General features: G+C 43.6%; 1 protein-coding gene across 1 annotated transcript in view; it reads left to right on the forward strand.

Annotated features, from left to right (window-relative positions):
- The window catches only part of CCDC77 (coiled-coil domain containing 77), a 47,316-nt gene extending 35,697 nt beyond the window's left edge, over window positions 1–11,619 (forward strand). The window contains exons 11-12 of the mRNA XM_040436430.1: window positions 10,612–10,764; window positions 11,278–11,619. Of these exons, the coding sequence (XP_040292364.1) occupies window positions 10,612–10,764; window positions 11,278–11,424 (300 nt within the window). The 3' untranslated portion in view covers window positions 11,425–11,619. The remainder of the gene's footprint in view (window positions 1–10,611; window positions 10,765–11,277) is intronic.
- The last annotated feature ends 10,801 nt before the right edge of the window (window positions 11,620–22,420 follow it).

Genomic DNA, 22,420 nt, shown 5'->3' on the forward strand with positions numbered 1-22,420 from the left:
AGCAAGGGTGCAGTGGATCGCCAAGTGTAAAGTATCATTACATTCAGCTGAGCTAGCCTTACAAGACATTGTGCCTGGTTTATCAGTGAATTTCCTGCTGACAGATTCACTTTAAAGGGACACTTCCATTAGACAGGGGTATTTTTAAAACTTAGTGTTCATTTTTTTAAGAGTTTTTGGTGATTTACCTTCTAAAATATTGTTTTCTGTATAACTCAAGACCTACTATTTAAATAGGTAATCCATTGTCAGTCTTGTGCTGCTGTGAGAGGATAAAGTTATCTGAAAGATAATCCTCACGATAATAGTAGGTGTAGAGTTAGGATGCTGTTTGGGCCCTATTAGACCGCATGATTTTTCGCCAAAAATGCTTGTTCTTGATAAATGGCCTGTATAATTGAGCAACCAATCAGTGTAATTAGTGTAATGCATGGGTGTCAAACATGCGGCCCGCGGCAAAGATATTCATTGCTCTGGTTACGCTACCATAGCAGGCAGAGCGGACGGCACCAGTAACGTCACTCACGGACGTCGCGCGTCTGCTCCGCCTGCTTCATTCATAAAGTGGGCGGAGCAGGCGCCAGTGAGTGACGTTACTGCTGCCGTCCGCTTTGCCTGCTATTGAAGCTTAAGTAAGTGCTTTATTTATAAACGTGAATCCTTATCCTGTTATTAAGTTGAACTAACGCTGCCCTCTCCCATGTTCCCATGTTCCCCTGTATCCCCATAGCACTTACTTAAGCTTCAATAGCAGGCAGAGCGGACGGCACCAGTAACGTCACTCACTGACGTCGCGCGTCTGCTCCGCCTGCTTCATTCATAAAGTGGGCGGAGCAGGCGCCAGTGAGTGACGTTACTGCTGCCGTCCGCTCTGCCTGCTATTGAAGCTTAAGTAAGTGCTTTATTTATAAACGTGAATCCTTATCCTGTTATTAAGTTGAACTAACGCTGCCCTCTCCCATGTTCCCCTGTATCCCCATAGCACTTACTTAAGCTTCAATAGCAGGCAGAGCGGACGGCAGCAGTAACGTCACTCACTGACGTCGAGCGCCTGCTCCGCCCACTTTATGAATGAAGCAGGCGGAGCAGACGCGCGAAGTCAGTGAGTGACGTTACTGGTGCCGTCCGCTCTGCCTGCTATGGAAGCGTGTTCGTAAGTGCTGTGGGGATACAGGGGAACATGGGAGAGCGCAGCGTTAGTTCAACTTAATAACAGGATAAGGATTCACGTTTATAAATACTTCGGTGAGCAGAGGGCCGGTGTATTGGGGGACACTGTTATGAGGGGGATCTGTGGATGACATATAGCAGTGTCATCCACAGATCCCCCCCCCCCCCCATAACAGTTCCATCCACAGATCCCCCCACCTCATAACAATGCCATCCACAGATATCCCCCCCCATAGCAGTACCATCCACAGATATCCCACCCCATAACAGTTCCATCCACAGATCCCCCACCTCATAACAATGCCATCCACAGATCCCCCATAACAGCACCATCCACAGATACCCCACCCCATAACAATGCCATCCACAGATCCCCCCACCCCATAACAATGCCATCCACAGATATCCCACCCCATAGCAGTACCATCCACAGATCCCCCATAACAGTGCCATCCACAGATCCCCCATAACAGTGCCATCCACAGATCCCCCATAACAGTGCCATCCACAGATCCCCCATAACAGTGCCATCCACAGATCCCCCATAACAGCACCATCCACAGATCCCCCATAACAGCGCCATCCACAGATCCCCCATAACAGCGCCATCCACAGATCCCCCATAACAGTGCCAACCATAGATCCCCCATAACAGTGCCATCCACAAGTCCCCCATAACAGTGCCATCCACAGGTCCCCCATAACAGTGCCATCCACAGGTCCCCCATAACAGTGCCATCCACAGATCCCCCATAACACGCCATCCACAGATCCCCCATAACAGTGCCATCCACAGGTCCCCCATAACAGTGCCATCCACAGATCCCCCACATGACAGTGCGTCATCCACAGATCCCCCATAATAGTGTCATGCACAGACCACCATTAATTCAAAGCCCACCAAAAGCACAACTTTTGGTTAAAAATATTTTTTTCTTATTTTCCTCCTCAAAAACCTAGGTGCGTCTTATAGTGAAGTTTAATATTTGTATATATATATATAGGTCTCACTTGTGTTATTGGGTAACGGGATGTTGGGGGTCAGCAGTCATGAAACAACAATGTTGTTCTATGAAAATGTACGATTTTTTTTTTATTATTTTTTTTATGCGGCCCACATAAACTTAAATTTTTTTTTTTTTTGGCCCATGTTAGCCTTTGAGTTTGACATTCTTGGTGTAATGTATGATGCTCTCATTGAGTGACTACAGGGATGCACTCTCTGGCTGCAGTGATGATCTGACAGAAAAGGTTAAAGAACGTGTCACCATGAAGGCAGCATGTTATAGAGCAGGAGGATATATAGTTTTATGGGAAAAGATTAAGCTTTTTTTTAGCTCAGTTGCCAAGATGTGCTGTTTTATGAGTGATTGATAGCCTTCTCTGTATATTCAGTGATATCTGTCAGTCACTGATAAGATGGCCCACTTGGGCCATTGCGCTTAGAAAAGAAAATAACTTTTAATGTATAAATTACAGGTTTTCCTGAACCTTTACCCATAATACTATATATCAGTGTGCTCTGCTCTGTAACATTCTGCCTGCAGATTTTATTACATTTTCTTCAAAGTAGCCCTCCCACAAAAATGTTTATTCCCCGACGCGTTAGAAAGGTACATGATGTAAACTGTAGTGAAGGTAATCTTCTTACCAGTGACTGTATATATCAGTTATAACCTCCCCTCTGATCCTCAGCTGTGTCAAGTTATCAACACTCTGATCTCTAACTGACACAGGACAGGAAGTCAGTTACTTCTCTATCCATTCCTATGAGAGGGACATTGAGGATCCCATAGGAATACATAGAGAAACTGGCTTCCCGTCCACATATAAGATGCTGTGTTATTTGGAGAGTCAGAGTGCTGCTCACAGGGCACAGCTGAGGATCAGAAGGGAGGGGATAACTCACAAATACAGTCACAACAGTTTATGTCATGTATCTAACAGGTCAGAGAGTAACATTTTTTGTGGGAGTGCTTCTTTAACCCGAAGGGGTTCTACAGTTTGTTTTAACTGATCTATCCTCTGGATAGATTATCAGCATCTGACCAGCGGGGGTCTGACACCAAGTGAACAGAATTTAGCCGCGCCCAGGCCAGTTGATACTAGTCGTGACGTCACTGGGCCAGCGGTAAACAGTGAGAAGGCCGCGGCGCTGCTGGAGCGCCGCTGCCTTTTCAAACAGCTGATCGGCGGGGGTCCCGGGAGTTGGACCCCCGCCGGTCAGATGCTGATAATCTATCCAGAGGATAGATCATCAGTTAAAACAAACTGTAGAACCCCTTTAAGGTGAAAAGTGGCTCGGTACTGAAGGGGTTAAAGAAGCACTCCCACAAAAAATGTTAGATGCTGATGATCTATCTAGATAGATCATCAGTTAAAACAAACTGCAGAACCCCTTTAAATCCCAGGCCGATTTTTGCAAATCTGACGTGTCACTTTATGTAGTACTTATCCAAGCCATTCTGAGATTTTCTCGTGACACATTGTACTTTAGTACAGTGGTAAATTTGAGTCGATATATTTCACCTTTATTTAGAAAATAATCCAAAATTTACCAAAAATTTAGAAAAATTCTCAATTTTCTAAATTTTAATTTTTTTTAATTTTTAGACAGATAGTAATACCTCATAAGATAGTTATCAAATCAACATTCCCCATATGTTGCCTTATGTTGGTAAAATTTTGTAAATTAGAACGTTAGAAGGCTTAGTTTAGAAGCTATTTGTAAAATTTTGGGCAAAATTTCCAAAACCGTTTTTTAAGCACCAAATCAGTTATAACGTGATTTTGAGGGGCTTACGTAATAGAAACCACCCATAAATGACCTAATTTTAGAAACTACACCCCTCAAATTATTAAAAACTTATGTTACAAACTTTGTTTACCCTTGAGGTGTTCCACAAGAATTAAAGGAAAATGGAGGTGAAATTTCAAAATATCACTTTTTTGGTTGATTTTTTTCATGTTAATAAATTTTTTCTTACAACACAGCAAGGGTTAACTGCAAAATAAACAATATATATTACTCTGATTCTGCAGTTTACAGAAATACCCCATATGTGGCGGTAAACTGCTCTATGGATGCATGGCACTGGTCAGAAGGAAAGGAGCACCATATAGATTTTGGAGGCAGATTTCGCTAGAATGGTTTTTAGGCACCATTTTGTATTTGAAGAGACCCTGACTTACCCCTACAGTGGAAACCCTCAAAAAGTGACCCCATTTTGGAAACTACACCCGTTAAAGAATATATTAAGGGAGGTACTGAGCGCTTTGAAGCCTAAGCGTTTTACGGAATTTGGAAACACTTGGCTGTAGAAATGAAAAGTTTCATTTCTTCCAATAAAATGTTGCTTTAACCCCAAATTTTTCATTTCCACAAGGGGTAACAGGAGAAAAAGCACCCCATAATTTGTTACCCATTTTCTCCTTAATACGGCAACACCCCAAAAGTGGTGGTAAACTGCTGTGGGGGCTCATGGCAGGACTCAGAACGGAAGGAGCGCCATATGGCTTTTGCAGTGCAGATTTTGATGGATTGGTTTATGGGTGCCATTGTTTTTTTTTTTTTAAAGGGAACCTCTCATGTGGATATTTGATTATAATCTAACTAATTATATACAATCATTAACTACCAAAAAGTGCCTTAGATGTATTCACTTACTGGTGTGACAGATGGTTACCTCATAATATACACACACAAAGATGCTGCATGCTAATGAGCTGATTGGAGTCCAGCGTGATGTCAGTGAGTCCAGCGTATATTTAATTCAGAGCTATAGCCACTCCCCTGCCCACCTGCTGCTGATTTTATATGGAAAATAACTGTCAATCAGCAGCAGGTGGGCGGGGAGAGTCAGGAGCTCATGAATATTCAGGACTCATCATTATCAGCTGGAGCTTTTCAATACAAGATGTTGGCAGATTGACTGGGTCAATTAAAGAAAGTGACCCAGCATTGTGCTAAGAGAATCAATCACTTATTTATGTTGCCCTTAGTTAGGACACCATAAAACTGGTGACAGGTTCCCTTTAAGTGATTGTCTTATGTAGGGGCTCATTTTTTGCAGGATGAGGTGACTGTTTGATTTGTACCATTTTGGGGTACATAAGACTTTTTGATCGCTTAGTATTAAACGTTGTAAGTCAAGGTTAAAAAATATGGCTGTTTTGGCATAGTTTTTAAAATTTATTTTACAGCATTCACCTGAGGGGGCACATAATGTGATATTTTTATATAGCAGGTTGTTACGGACACGGCGATGCCCAATATGTCTATCATTTTTATTTTTGTTAAGTTTTACACAGTGAAATCATTTTTGAACAGAATAAAATCTTGCTTTTGTGTTGCCATTTTTTGAGAGCCCTATTTTTTTTATTTTTTGGGCGATTGTCTTAGGTAGGGGCTCATTTTTTGCGGGATGAGATGACTGGTACCATTTTAGGGTACATAAAACTTTTTGATCACTTGGTATTACACTTTTTGTGAGGCAAGATGACCAGAAAATGGCTTATTTGACACTGTTTTAATTTTTTTATGGCGTTAACCTGGCTGGGTAGATCATGTGATATTTTTATAGAGCCGGTCGATACGGACGCGGCGAAAACCGAATATGGTTACTTTTCTTTTTTTTCCCAATAAAAAAAAAAAAGAAAAATAGAATTTATTTTGGAAAAAGGAAATTTTTAAATTTTATTTTTTACTTGAAACGTTTTGTAAAACTAAATTTTTTTTATTTTTTCACTTAAATTTATGTCCCACTCTGGGACATCAACTTTTGGGGGTCTGATCCCCTTTACAATGCATTATAATACTTCTGTTTTGTAATGCACTGGCTGTAAGTGTATTACACACTGTGTAATGCACTTACAACTTCCTGCCTGTGAGATCCAGTGGGCTGGATCTCACAGAAGGCAGCCACGATGCCTGAGGAAGGCATTGGGTCCCCGTCACAGCAGCGCGGGGAACCGATGGCCACCCCGCACCCGGCAGGATACCGCACATGCCACGTTCAGGGCTGACCGTGGCAGTGCAAGGGTTAATGCCGGCGCATACAGCAGGGGTCCGGCTATCAGTGACTGCCGAACCGCTACAACTGATCATACATGTACTGCGCTGGTATCCTACGGGTTAAGGGAGCCCGTCTGCCATGCTAGATGTCCAAAAAAGAGGACCATAAAGAGCCAGGGCAAGAAGTAAAATGCATGCAGTGACTTCAGAAATGATGTGATAAAAATGTTGATGGGAATGTCCCTATAAGTTAAAGGCAATTTGCCTGGACCCTTATCAGGGCTGCCTGATTGGCACGTTATGCAGCCAGGGGAGTATACGGACTGGCACTACGAAGTATAGCTGTTGTGTTCCCATTAACAACTTCTAAACCTTTAGTGCTTTATTTCCTGGGAGAGTGCAAGTAAGATGACAATGCTCTCTCTCACTTCTTGATACGCTAGCTATTCATACAATAGCTGAGTTTGCTTAAGGAGTTTTTCCTAACCTTTTATAGTTTACATATCACACAAAAGCAGATTTCCTTCAGCTTGGATAACCTCTTAAAGGGGTTGTCTCACTTCAGAAAATGGCATTTATCATGTAGACAGAGTAATTACAAGACACTTAAAGAGGTTTGCCAGTCTCCTATATTGATGACCTGTCCCCTATGACCCAGAGCAGGTGTAATTGCTCCTCCTTTACACACCACCTGCTTCTTCACATTGAAGTGAATGGGGGCGCCATACTAATTACACCTACTCACTGCTGCAATGTCGACGGCAAGCAGGTAAACAGTGAACAGAAGGAGCGCTGCTTTCTCTTCAAAGAGCTGATCAGAATGGGTGCCGGGAGTCAGACCACCACTAATCTCATATTGATGACCTATCCGGAGGATAGATCATCAATATAAGAAACTGGACAACCCCTTTACTAATGTATTGTTTTTCTCCATATTGCCTCCTTTGCTGGCTTGATTCATTTTTCCATCACATTATACACTGTTCATTTCCATGGTTACAATCATCCTGCAGTCCATCATTGGCCGTGCTTGCACACTATAGGAAAGAGCACTGACTAGGGCTGAAACGATTCGTCGATGTAATCGAGGCAAAAAAAATCCTTGATGCAGTTTCCCTGCATCGAGGATTTGTTTAAATCACGTGACCACGGAGCGTGAGTGAAGTGAAGCTTCTCACTTACCGCTCCGTGGCCTCCCGACTCGGCACCGCGCTGCACTGGCCAGGGCCTTGCGTGCACACATCGTCAGCGCGCTGGCTGACGCTGTGTGTGACTTCAGGTCCCTCCCAGTGCATGCTGGAATGAAGACGGGTCTCCTGCGGACTCCATGTGTCAGCGCACGCCTCACTGCCAGGAAAGGTAAGTATATAGTTAGCGCCAGCGGCAGGGGGCACCTGTGATTTGACACGGAGGGGCTGATCTGATGGGAGTGGGGGACATGGTGGGCGGCATGGAGGCACTGGTGAAGGGGGACATCATGGCAATCTGGATGGCATGGAGGGGCTGATGGCAGTGCCATCATCGGGGCACTGGGGGACATGGCATGGAGTGGCTGATGGCAGTGCCATCATGGGGGCACTGGGGGAGTGGGGGACATTGCAATGGATGGCATGGGGGTCTGGCTCTGATTGCAGCAAGGGAGGGTCTGCTTGCGGCATGGGGGGACTGATTTGAGGGCAAGGCTGACTGACTTGGGAGGGGTCTTATCAAAATGCTATGTCACTGTGTAGCATTTTTTTGTCCTGATCCCCATTAGTCAATGGGCATCCAGCTATGCAGCCAGTGAACTTCGGCAGCCTGTTCTTCCACCGGAATAAACTGCCGGAGTTCACAACATGACTTAGATACACATTCTGGCAGGAGAACAGCCTGCTGGAGTATACCGTATTGGGTATAGCTGGATACAAACAGCTATATGCTCTCATTGACTATAATGTGGTCCAAGGCCATCTGGCCATGTTCCGGCATACAATTGCACACACATGAGGCTTCTTTCACAGCTGCGATATACATTCTGTCAGAAGAACAGCCTCATGTGTGTGCAATTATGTGCTATACCACTGTGAAAAATATTGTTTTTATAAAGAAATACGTTATTTTAAAAAGGGTTTTTCTTATTAGAGTACTCGATTAATCGATAGAATAATCGCTTACTGCAGCCCTAGCACCGACCTATGTGCACTTTCGCAGTCCCTGCCACCAGAGAGCTGTGCAAGCTTGTACTCCTGGATATGATCAGTGTATAATGTGATGGAAAAATGAATCCAGTCAGCAAAGGAGGCAATATGGTCAATCACAATACATTAGTAAGTGCCTTGTATTAACTTTCTCTATATGATAAATGTCATTTACTGAAGTGACACAGCCTCTTTAAAGCTTGTATAATTACAAAAGATATGTCATCAGAATGTGGTATATTATTTAAGGGCTGTTATCATGACGGGTCTGCTGACCTATTGCTCCAAATGGCACAAAAAGACTTGGTGGTGAAATTATTAGGACAATTTCTAGCTAACACATTTAGGCATTTTCTATTCAAGGGTATCATGTCCTGTCGGTGCCGGGCCAGTGCCCTCTTGTAGAGTGTATTGGGGCTTGTGTGGATGCCTTCAATTGGGCTTAGGTCCCACACTAGGTACATTTATAGGAAGTTGCAGAACAACTGCCTTGAAACATGAGACTTATTCTTCATCACGCTTCCAGTTCTGGTAAGGGAGTGTCAGTCACTCAGGCATTTCTGCTGAGATTATCAATGTAAACTATACTTACAATGACCCAGTAATACATGAGATTACGAAATAAATGTAAGTGTAACCTCACCATAAAGCTACAGTTTAGGGAATTGCTTTATAAGCAGTTCCCAGATTTACTTATATTAGCAGATTTCTTGGAGACAGAATTGTTTGCCTATACTGAAATATCATCCGATAAAGGCTCTTGGTTTTGGTTATGATTGTAGTTAGTGGGCGGTTGGCTGCTGCCTAAGCAAGGGACACATTTTTGTCTTTGCTAGACATTTTAGGCAGGGACCACTAGCCCACCTACCCACTAATCAGGTAGGGACTTTAGCTAGGGCTTTATAGGTCTCGTCATTATCTAAGTAACCCAGACAAGAGTTCCTGCTTCTCCATTGCTAATAAACGGCAGCCAGACGGCACCTGGCAAAGACATATAATACATCTCGTTAATCCGTGTCGGTTAAGATCTTTGTTTACCATTCTGGAATTACTGGCTTAGAGGTGCATTTGGTTATGTCGTATCATTTGTTTTGGCATGTCTCACCGCCTTGCTAACAGTAATGTGTACACTTATTTTAACCTCCCTAGCGGTAATCCTGAGTGTGGCTCGGGATTAATTTACACTGCAAGAAGCGGTAACCCCGAACCACACTCGGGATTAGCATGGGTTAATTAGAACGGGGCAGGAATGGATGCGGACGTGTGTGCTGTCCACATGAGCATTTCCGGAGCACGGCGCAAACTTCCGGCCGCAGCTTCGGAAGAATGTACCGCTTCAGGTACGAAAATACTACACGAATTAGACCGCCAGGGAGGTTAATTATATTTAGTAAAAGTTATGTTTTAAAATAATAGCCCAGGTCTTTTTGGGAGAATTTGTTGATATTTGGAGAGAGACCGTACACCTGTATGTTGCATTTCAAGCAGAGGTTTCATTATTTGTTGTCTGTATTGTGGACAAGAATACTGATTTCAAGTGATGGGAGTGAGAAAAATACAGATTGCATGCAGAAGGTGTCTGTATTTTGCGGATCCGTGGTTTGTGGACCGCAATATATATACAGTTAATGGAATACGTCACAGATTTATGTCATTTGAATATAGCCTCACGGTAAGTCCTCTTGTACACACCCGTATGTAGTTTACAGTCCGCAAAAAACTGATCCGCAAAAAATACGGATGACATCAGTGTGCGTTCCGCAAAATACGGAATGCACACTGAACAGCTGGCCCCTAATAGAACGGTACTATACTTGTCCGTAATGCGGACAAGAATAGGACATGTTCTATTTTTTTGCGGACTGGAAATACAGAAATGGAATGCACAAGGAGTAACTTCTGTTTTTGGCGGACCCATCGAAATGAATGGTTCCGTATACGGACCGCAAAAAAAAAACTGGAACGGACACTGAAAGAAAATACGTTCATGTGCAAGAGGCCTAACTCTTCAGGACATCCCAGAATCAGTATCGGTTCTTACCATCTCTTTTTGGTCTTATTCAGACAGGCTACACAATTAGAGATCTAGCATGGGCCAGTATTAACCCGCAGTCATGTGATCCCAAATGAGGGCATTCGGTCCAACTGTAGACACATTGCAGCTCATTTGTCTTTGGCAGGGTGCAAAATGACCCTTTCCCCATACATGTTCTCGTTCCCCAGGTTTTTAATCACACCTTGTCGTTCCAGGAACGTTCAGATAAAGTGGCCAAACGGCTGCAGCTCATGACTCAGAGATACGAGGCTCTGGAGAAAAGGCGCAACATGGAGGTAGAAGGCTTCAAGACAGACATCAAGCTGCTCAGACAGAAGCTGCGGGACGTGGAGAAGCAGCTCTTTAAGGTAAGTTAAATGCTAGTCAAAATAAAATGTTGTGTGTAGGTACTGTTGGTATGCAGATATCTACCTTTGATTTCTTGGAAAGGGAGATGGCGGGGTGACAGCTGCCATCCATATCAGCTGCTTCCTGGTCACCCAAGAGCTCCTCCCAATTACCACTCATGGTCAGATGACCTGCCCCTTTTGATCCCTCTCATGGGTGCAGAGTTTTGCCTAATCATTCTCTCACCAGAATCTGAAGCATAATTTGATATTAGTGAGCCAAGATGTGCAGTGGTGATAAACTGGGCAAATCACCCCCACCCCAATGGTTTCAGTGTGGACAACACAGCTATATGTAGTTCAATAGGCAAATCATAAAAAAAATAAACCTTGCATGTTGTTGGATGTGCTAGTTGATGTATTTCTGAGATGTACTCACTGAGGACGGCCACCATACTACAGGGGTGCAGGGTCCCTTTAAAAATCCATTCTGTGCTACTCTTGAGGAAGAAAACTTAAAATCTCGCTCTTCAGGTCACCCTGAACATCGGACCAGACCAGGATCTCGCTATCCTCAGTGCGGTACGGCAGGGAAACAAGCGAACCCACAAAATTCAAGGAGAATTGCGGAACTTGAAAGCCAAGATCTATGGACTAGAAAATGAGCTGAGGGTTGGATAAGCTGAACTTCTCTCAAGGACGCTTCATCTTATTTTTTTTCTTTTAATGAACCAGGAGTGGTTTTTATCACAGGACAAAGGTCAGAGCCCAAGGAATTACAAGTGCGAATTACAGTTGACCTGCAGAAGGCAAATTGACTGCTGTGAATGTGTGACTTTATTTATAAGATATAATTTGGTAAAGCAATAGTATGTAAAGTGTCCATTTACATGGGTTTTGTAAAAGTGCGTGGAGCTATTGATTCATTGCATACTGATTAAAGAGTGTTTTATTGCGGGCACTAACATGGGGTTCTCTAGAATATATCTGTGTAAAGGTTTGTCTATAGGTGCAGATGGGAACACATGTAGGTTTATTACCCCATGCAAGGAGTATGTGCCTCTATAGAATGTACCTAGAGGAGACCTGATACTTCAGCCATATGTAAGAGTCTTCCTTAGCAGACTTACCTGCTCTCACATAGCCAAAGGTAAGCTACATGCCATCCATTAGGCACATCGTAGTCTGCTACGTAGGAGGATGTAGTGATGCACTTCCCTGAGCCGGACGTACTTTTGTCACAAAGTTGTTTACTTTCATTGACATCAACTGATCTTCAAACAATGGTAAGAAAGTCTGTTTTTGGAATATTTTAATATATATGTTGTGAACCATATCAGAAATGTGATTTGCTTTGCTTTGTAGTTGGTGTTTTGTTTGTTTTTGTGGCAGTTATGTGTCTGTGGTTACCTTTTCTCTTTTATTGCTGTGTGGCTACAGCTAATGACGCGAAACGAGGTTTGCTTCACCTACTATGCCTGCTGGAACATGCACCGGAATACTTGTAATAAATGTCATTTTTATAACGTTGAGGAAAAGACGATTTTTTTCCAGTGATATATTTCATACAGTTACTGGAAAACTTACCTGGAGACTGGAAGCATTTGGTTGAGATTCCAAGGGACCCGTGTAAAAAAAAGTCCCAGCAGACCAGTCTGAACGATGCACACCCTCCACAGATGTGATATGCTTATTGGACAGAAGATTATTGATGTTATTTGAGGCATTTAGTTGTCTATGGTTACAGACTGCTATGTGGTTACAGATAATGACCACCAGGTGACGCTGTAACACACAACTCAATGCAAATAAATTAATTGAAGTTTTACAGTATATATCTCCAAAAAAGCATCCAAGAAAGAACAGCTCTCAACCTGGTGGTCCTGGCCATTCTATAAATTAACCCCTTAAAGGAAACCTGTCACCATGATTTTGCGCATAGAGCTGGGGACATGGGCTGCTAGATGGCCACTAGCTCATCTGCAGTACCCAGGTCCCATAGCTCTCTGCGTTTTATTGTGTTAAAAAACCGTTTTGAGTGATATGCAAATTACCTGATATGAGTCCTGTAGCCGGAGATGAGTCAAGCGGAAAGGAGCCCAGCACCGCCCCGCGTCCTCCGAATCTCCTCCTTGCCGGCTGACGTCACAGAGCTGGAGCGCCGAAATCTCGCGATGCGCGAGCTAGCGCATGCGTAGTTCGTTCCCTGTGCTGATGCCAGCACAGGGAATGAACATGATGCCGACACTGCGCATGCGCTAGCTCGCGCATCGCGAGATTTCGGCGCTCCAGCTCTGTGACGTCAGCTGGCAAGGAGGAGATTCGGAGGACGCGGGGCGGTGCTGGGCTCCTTTCCGCTTGACTCATCTCCGGCTACAGGACTCATATCAGGTCATTTGCATATCACTCAAAACGTTTTTTTAACACAATAAAAGCGCAGAGAGCTATGGGACCTGGGTACTGCAGATGAGCTAGTGGCCATCTAGCAGCCCATGTCCACAGCTCTATGCGCAAAATCATGGTGACAGGTTTCCTTTAAGGACTCGGCCCTATTTCACCTTCTGGACTTGGCCATTTTTTGCAAATCTGACCAGTGTCACTTTAAGTGCTGATAACTTTAAAACGCTTTGACTTATCCAGACCATTCTGAGATTGTTTTTTCGTCACATATTGTACTTCATGACACTGGTAAAATGAAGTAAAAAAATATCATTTTTATTTATTAAAAAAATACCAAATTTACCAAAAAGGTGTAAAAAATTGCAAATTTCCAAGTTTCAATTTCTCTACTTCTATAATACATAGTAATACCTCTAAAAAATAGTTATTACTTTACATTCCCCATATGTCTACTTCATGTTTGGATCATTTTGGGAATGATATTAAATTTTTTGGGGATGTTACAAGGCTTAGAAGTTTAGAAGCAAATCTTGAAATTTTCCAGAAATTTTCAAAAACCCAATTTTTGGGGACCAGTTCAGGTCTGAAGTCACTTTGCGAGGCTTACATAATAGAAACCACCCAGAAATGACCCCATTCTATAAACTACACCCCTCAAGGTATTCAAAACTGATTTTACAAACTTTGTTAACCCTTTAGGTGTTCCACAAGAATTAATGGAAAATAGAGATACAATTTCAAAATTTCACTTTTTTGGCAGATTTTCCATTTTAATAATTTTTTTCCAGTTACACAGCAAGGGTTAACAGCCAAACCAAACTCAATATTTATGGCCCTGATTCTGTAGTTTACAGAAACACCCCATATGTGGTCGTAAACTACTGTACGGGCACACGGCAGGGCGCAGAAGGAAAGGAATGCCATACGGTTTTTGGAAGGCAGATTTTGCTGGACTGTTTTTTTTTACACCATGTCCCATTTGAAGCCCCCCTGATGCAACCCTAGAGTAGAAACTCCATAAAAGTGACCCCATCTAAGAAACTACACCCCTCAAGGTATTCAAAACAGATTTTACAAACGTCGTTAACCCTTTAGGTGTTCCACAAGAGTTATTGGCAAAGGGAGATGAAATTTCAGAATTGCAATTTTTGGGCAAATTTTCCATTTTAATCTATTTTTGCCAGTAACAAAGCAAGGGTTAACAGCCAAACCAAACTCAATATTTATGGCCCTGATTCTGTAGTTTACAGAAACACCCCATATGTGGTCGTAAACAGCTGTACGGGCACACGGCAGGGCGCAGAAGGAAAGGCAGATTTTGCTGGACTGTTTTTTTTTTTTTTTTACACCATGTCCCATTTGAAGCCCCCCTTGATGCACCCCTAGAGTAGAAACTCCAAAAAAGTGGCCCCATTTTAGAAACTATGGGATAGGGTGGCATTATTGTTGGTACTAGTTTAGGGTACATATCAGGGGTGTGGAAATTTAAAAAAAAAACTACTTGTCGAAGGACTAAAGTGGGGGCTCAATCTACTTGTCCCTCATGACCATCTACTTGTCCTGAACTTATACTAACGTTATACTGTATGGGGGCGGGGGCCAGAAGGCGATGTTATACTGTATGGGGCGGGGGCCACAAGGAGACATTATGCTGTATGGGGCGGGGGCCACAAGGAGACGTTATGCTGTATGGGGGCAGGGCCACAAGAAGATGTCATGCTGTATGGGGGCGGGGGCCACAGGGAGATGGTATACTGTATGGGGCGGGGGCCACAGGGTGACGTTATACTGTATGGGGGCAGGGGCCACAGGGTGACGTTATACTGTGCGGGGCAGGGGCCACAGGGTGAAGTTATACTGTGCGGGGGCAGCCGCTTGGTGACGTTATACTGTATGGGGCACTAGGGCAGCCCCAAGGTGACGTTATACTGTATGGGGGCAGCCCCAAGGTGATGTTATACTGTATGGGGGCAAGAGGGAGACGTTATACTGTATGGGGGCCACACGGAGACGTTATACTGTATGGGGGCAACAGGGAGACATTATAGTTTATCAAGTGCCACGTGCAGTGCAGATTGCAGGCAGGGCCAGAGCCTCAGAAGAAAGACAGCACAACCTTTATTTCTGACACCCCTGCAGATGAGCGTTCCTCCCGGAGCCTGTCCACATCGCAGCTCCCGGCCGGCCTGACCTGCAAGCGCTGACTGGGGTCACATAGCATTATACTGATTTATGATGCTATGTAACCCTTACAGTTCTGGAATGTATTGGATAACACTGACATAATGCTGTCAGTGTTATCCAACACATTCCAGAACTGTAAGGGTTACATAGCATCATAAATCAGTATAATGCTATGTGACCCCAGTCAGCGCTTGCAGGTCAGGCCGGGAGCTGCGATGTGGACAGGCTCCGGGAGGAACGCTCATCTGCAGGGGGCCGTGGGGTCTCTCACTCCTCTTCTCCCATCTTGGCCTGCAATTACTCAGTCTCTGGAGACGGTGTGCTGACTTACTGTGCGCTCCTGTGCTGGCAGGTGGGCGGAGACTTCGATACAGGAGCCGGGAGGAGCGGGGGCCGCCTGCAGGAAGTGATATGTACGGTACTCATATGCACGATGTAGGGGCAGGCTGACATAGATGTAGGAGCGGTCAGCTCGCGGCTAGCATATGACCGCTCCTATTACTGCCCAACCGACATGTCCCTGCTACTTGCCCGCACAGGGCTAAACAACTGTTCAAACTACTTGCCCGGCGCCCGGAACTGCATGTCCCGGGCGTCGGGCGATAGGAATTCCACACCCCTGCATATGATTTTTGGTTGCTCTATATTACACTTTTTGTGGGGCAAGATAACAAGAAATAGCTGTTTTTGTTATTTACAACATTCATCTGTCAGGTTAGATTATGTGATTTTTATAGACCAGGTTGTCACGGATGCGGCGATACCTAATATGTATACTTTTTTATTTATTTATGTAATTTTTACACAATGATTTCATTTTTGAAGCAAAAAAAATCATGTTTTAGTCTGAGAGCCATAATTTTTTCAGTTTTTGGGCGATTATCTTTGGTAGGGTCTAATTTTTTGAGGGATGAGATGACTGTTTGGCACTATTTTGGGGTGCATATGACTTTTTGATCGCTTGCGATTAAGCTTTTTGTGATGTAAGGTGACAAAAAATGGTTTATTTAGCACAGTTTTTATTTTTTACGGTGTTCATCTGAGGGGTTAGGTCATGTGATATTTTTATAGAGCCGGTCGATACGTACGCGGCAATACCAACTATGTGTACTTTTTTTTTATTATTTATGTAAGTTTTACACAATAACAGCTTTTTTAAAACAAAAAAAAATTGTTTTACTGTCTCCATATTCTGAGCCATAATTTTTTCAGTTTTTGGGCAATTGTCTCAGGTAGGGGCTCATTTTTTGCCGGATTAGGTGACGGTTAGATTGGTACTATTTTGGTGGGCAAACGGCTTTTTGATCGCTTGCTGTTGTACTTTTTGTGATGTAAGGTGACAAAAAAAATGGTTTATTTAGCACAGTTTTTATTTTTTACGGTGTTCATCTGAGGGGTTAGGTCATGTGCTATGTTTATAGAGCCGGTCGATATGGACGCGGCGATACCTAATATATATTTCCCTATTTTTTACAAAAAAAAAATTACTTTATTTGGGGAAAATGAAGTTTTTGTTTATTTTTACTTGAATTTTTTTGGGGGGGAAACTTTATTTTTTAAACTTATTTTTTTTTCACTTTTTTTTTTTTGTCCCACTTTGGGACTTGAACTTTTGGGGGTATATTCCTTTACAATGCATTCCAATACTTGTATTGGAATGCATTGGCTGTATGAGTAATACTGTGTGTATTACTCATACAGCTTCCGGGGCCTGTGAGATCCAGCCCCCTGGATCTCACAGGCTCTTTACGGGAAGGCAGCGCGCTGCCTTCCATGCCATCGGGTTCCCCCAACAGCCCCATGGGGACCCGATGGCACCACCGCCGCAGCAGGTAAAAGCCGCAAACCGCAGGTCTGAATTGACCTGCGGTTTGCGGCGATCACTGACACGGGGGGCAGGCACTGTGTTCCGATCACCACCGCCCGGTACGTCATGGGTCCCTAAGGGGTTAAAGGGGTTGTCAGGAGATAATTTTTGCTCAGAATGACATCATTAAAATAGAAAAATGGATACTCATCTCACAGATTCCCCACCCCCAGCTCCCATTTTGGTGCTTACAGGGTCCCTTCTGGTCTTTGCTTCTTGGACTCTTTTGACACACATGAAATATCCACCTAGCCAAGTAACTGCACCAACCAGATGGCAATTTTATCAGCTTGTAAGATAATACTATTGACATGAGTGAAACAGAAATTTACCAGCTGTGACTGACCAGGATGTAGAAATATTACAGCTCTGCTGCTCTATAGGGTGAAACAAAGCAAACATATTTACACTGTGACAATCTCATATATAAAGCTGAGTGTGTGTGTCCACTAAAGGAATCTGCAGCGTCGCATTTACAATCACGAAATTTGATATACAGGTATATCAGGTGTCCGGGAAGGTTTTAGAGCAGGTCTCAGCTCTCTAGGACGTACCTTTCCCGAGATATTCCCAAAAAATGCATTGGCCAATAGAAGCTTGGTCACATGACCCTTATCGGCCAATAGATGCTCTCAGGTCCTTCAGCCTCCACATACAGTTTTACTCCAGGTTTCCATAACAACCCAGCCATTTTTCTTCACTGCTGTAGGAGAGCTTTAAAGGAAATCTGTCACCAGGATAATCGCTATTGAAGTACAGCTATGGCCTAATAGCACTTAGTACCTTATTTCAAGATGTGCCTTTGTTCCAGCAATAGATGTTTTTATCCTCTGAAAATCCAGTTTATTTGATATGCAAATGAGCCAGTAAGGAGCCTAGGGGGGCGTCACTCTTGCAGGAAGGAGCCCAGACATGCCTCCGCCACAATGTGTCCACCCTCAAAAGACTTAAAACCCCGCCCCCAGGTCCCTCTAAGCCACGCCCCTGATCCGGTTCCCACTCCTGAGCCGACGAGGAATTGAAAAAATGAAGGTAAAAATCAACTTCTGTCAGCTGCAGGGGAGGGAGGGTGACTTTCTCCCTGCAGCTCACACTCACTTAGGCTCCATTCAGACGTCCGTAGTGCATTGCGGATCCGCAATACACCCAGCCGGCACCCCCGTAGAAATGCCTATTCTTGTCCGCAATTGCGAACAAGAATAGGACATGCTTTATTTCTTTCCGGAGCTGCAGACCGGAAGATCGGTGCTGTGCTCTGGAAATGCGGATAGCACACTGTGTACTGTCGGCATCTCTTCCGGCCCCATAGAGAATGAATGGGTCCGCACCTGTTCCGCATAATTGCGGAATGGATGCGGACCCATTCTACGGACGTGTGAATGGAACCTTTAGAGTGAGCTGTTCAAAAGAACACCCCCCCTATCCGGTTAGTCCACGCCCCCTCCCACTTAGCCGGCTGAGATTAAAAAAATGAAGTTAAAAATCTACTTCTAGGTCCCGCTAAACCACGCCCATATCTGGTTAGGCCACACACCCTCCACTCCTTAGCCGACAGGGATTTAAAAAATGAAGGTAAAAATCAACTTCTGTCAGCTGCAGAGGTAGGTGGGAGGGAGGGTGACTTTCTCTCTGCAGATCACACTCAGACAGTACAGTGCTGCTGTATTAGAGTGAGCTGTTCAAAAGGACACGCCCCAGATCCAGTAAAGGCCACTGTTAAGGGGGCGGGCCCCTGTGGAGGTCACTGTCAAGGGGGTGGTGTGCTGTGAAAGTCACTGTTAAAGGGGAAGGCTGCTGTAAAGGTCAAAGTTAAGGGGGTGGGCTGTTGTGGAGGTCCAATTTAAGGGATGGGGGACTGTGCGGGCGTCAGTGTTAAGGGGTGGGGGGCTGTGGAGGTCACTTTTTTGGGGGCGGGGTGCTGTAGATGTCACTGTTATAGTGGATAGTATTGATATCTTTTAACGACACACACACAAACATTAAGGCTGGGTTCACACTTGAGCGTTTTACAGCGCGTTCAAACGCGCTGTAAAACGCTCAACACATGAAAACCAATGCTTCCCTATGGCCCTGGTTCTCACTTGAGCGTTTTACAGCGCTGAAAAACGCGCTGTAAAACGCCCTACGCTCAAACAAGTACTTGAGCTTCTTTGGGGCGTTTTGACGCGCGTTTGTGGCCATAGGACATTGCAGTCAATCACACAAACGCGCGTTTACTATTGCAAAAAACGCTCGTCAAAAACGCGCGTTAAACGCGCATATCAAAGACGCTCAGGTCTGAACCCAGCCTTAATGAAATAGATTAAACCGGGTCCTTCAGCTAGTACTGTATATAATGAAAACATTAGATCAACAAATAAGCCTGAAAAAAAAAAAAAAAAACACAGCTAGGGCAAAAACACTAGAAGTGATGCCTTTCATCTAAAACCTATGTGCGTCTTATATGGCGAAAAGTACAGTAATCTTTCATTTTCACAGCCATGTGTTTCTAAATTCTATGAAACACTTTTGGTCAAAGCATTCACTTCACCCCTTGATCAATTCCTTTAGGGGTGTAATTTCTAAAATGAGGTCACTTTTTGGGGTTTCCTTTCTAGGGGTACCTCATAGTGTCTTCAAATATGACATGGCACCCAAAAACTATTCCGTCAAAATCTGCCCTCCAAAAACAATATTGCACTCATTTACTTCTGCGTCCTGCCAGGTGCCCATGAAGAGATTTTCAACCACATATGGGGTGTTTCTGTAAACTGCAGAATCAGGGTAATAAATATCAAGGTTTGTTTTGCTGTTAACCCGTGTTACAGGAAAAGTGGTTTAAAATGAAAAATCCACACAAAAAAAAATTACATTTTTAAATTTCACCTCCATTTTGCTTCAATTCCTGTGGAACACCTAAAGGGTTAACAAAGTTTGTAAAATCAGTTTTGAATAAACTGAAGGGTGCAGTTTCTAAAATGCCATCATTTTTGGGTGGTTTCTATTATGTAAGCACCTTAAAGTCATTTCAGTGAACTGAATTGGATCTTAAAAACATGGGGGATCATTTATTAAGCTGAAGCTGCGACTTCTCCCCGCTCACGCCAGGTCTAAAAAAGTAGGCGGGGAAGGGGACAGGCCGAGAAGCCATTTTTTACGCCTGTTGCAGGTGTAGAAAAAGGTCTAAATGTAAGACAGCTAGGAAGCAATTATAATTTTTTTAATAGTTAAAAAAAAAAAAAAAAAGATTTTCCTCGCTAGGGGGAGCCAGTGTAGCGAGTGCTCCCTGTTTTTGACCTCCCGGATGGTGGTCACATTTGCCTGCTGTTTACACAGAGAGATGTGCTGCACAGAAAAAGTGATTATTGGTGCCAGCCGAAAGACACTATCACTGGATGAATGAGCCTTTCCTAGTTCTTTGGGTGGAAGCTGGCACCGTTGGGGTACAGCCACATATATATAGATTTTTTTTTTTTTGAACCCTGGTATCGGGAGTGGATCGTAAAAGGAAAGAAAGTATAAAGGACAGTTAATTCTTTTTTTTTTTTTTTTTCCTTCCTTTTTTCAAAAACAGCATAAAAAATGATGACCCTTACACAGGCAGTTTTGGGGAATGAGCAAATGCTCATTAATTGGCCTAATTATTGTTCCAGTGTTCTGTACAGCGGCATAAGCACTTCACTCTTTCTATAAGCAGTAGAAAGAGTGAAGTGCTTATGCCGCTGTACAGAACACTGGTGAGACCTCACTTGGAGTATTGTGCGCAGTACTGGAGGCCATATCTCCAGAAGGATATAGATACTCTAGAGAGAGTTCAGAGAAGAGCTACTAAACTAGTACATGGATTGCAGGATAAAACTTACCAGGAAAGGTTAAAGGACCTTAATATGTATAGCTTGGAAGAAAGAAGAGACAGAGGGGATATGATAGAAACTTTTAAATACATAAAGGGAATCAACTCGGTAAAGGAAGAGAGCATATTTAAAAGAAGAAAAACTACCACAAGAGGACACAGTTTTAAATTAGAGGGGCAAAGGTTTAAAAGTAATATAAGGAAGTATTACTTTACTGAGAGAGTAGTGGATGCATGGAATAGCCTTCCTGCAGAAGTGGTAGCTGCAAATACAGTGAAGGGGTTTAAGCATGCATGGGATAGGCATAAGGCCATCCTTCATATAAGATAGGGCCGGGGGCTATCCATAGTATTCAGTATATTGGGCAGACTAGATGGGCCAAATGGTTCTTATCTGCCGACACATTCTATGTTTCTATGTAAAAGGACCATAATGGGAATCTGTCACCAGCGACTTCCTTTTCCAACTGTATGCATTGACACATAGCTGTGGTTCATCTGATTAAAACGCTGTTTTTCTTTTGTTGATCCAAGGCTCTGTTCATGAGTGATAATCCTTTTTCTTAATATGAGAATTAGGCCTTTGGTTCAATGAGGGCCTAACCATTGCTCTTGTTATACCCAAGCTCCACTTCTTTCTGCTTTGATTAAAAGGTTCAGGCAATGGCAAAGCAGTGAGGGAGAGACTGGCCAAATTACACATTTTCGGTTTCAGCAAATTTTCAGCAACAGGGGCGGACAGGGAACATAAAGTGGCCCCAATGTTATAGATCGGTCCAAATTGACAGCAGGTGGGGCTAATACAATTTGGCAGAGTCAGGAATAACGTAGTGCAGCACAGAATACCATCCCACAGAGCCAAATAAGACAGTGCAGCACAAAATGCCTCCCCAGAGCTTGAACCTCTGTGGTGGCCATCAATAACTGCCAGGTTCTGTCCTCCTCCTCCAATTGTCTCTAATTAAAATATGGAGCAGAGAGCTTAAGAGGTGAGATGTGGGCCACAACACCAAGCCAGCCTTACTTTCAGCATGCTATAATCTCAAAGAACAAAAAGTGAAAGTTTTGATCCAAATAATAAAAAAAATACCAATTTTATTGTTACAAGACAAATCAACAAAAGCGGAATGTAGAAAAAACTACTGGGAAAATGGGGGCACCCCACTGCAGAGAGCACCATGGTACCACAACCAACAATAAACTAGCAATGACTTAGATGAGATGATATCAAAATGACAAGCGTAACATAATTAGCAAACACATACTCTTGGACATGGTGTAAAGTACTGTGGCGTGGCCAGGATGATTACCACCTCGAGGTGTGTTTCGCCCTCTGGCTTCGTCAGGAGGTGTTTGGGAATTAAAATATCCATGTATATACACTGCTCAAAAAA

Source organism: Bufo bufo, chromosome 1 (genome assembly GCF_905171765.1).
Source record: "Bufo bufo chromosome 1, aBufBuf1.1, whole genome shotgun sequence".
In the NCBI taxonomy this organism is placed as follows: Eukaryota; Metazoa; Chordata; class Amphibia; order Anura; family Bufonidae; genus Bufo; species Bufo bufo.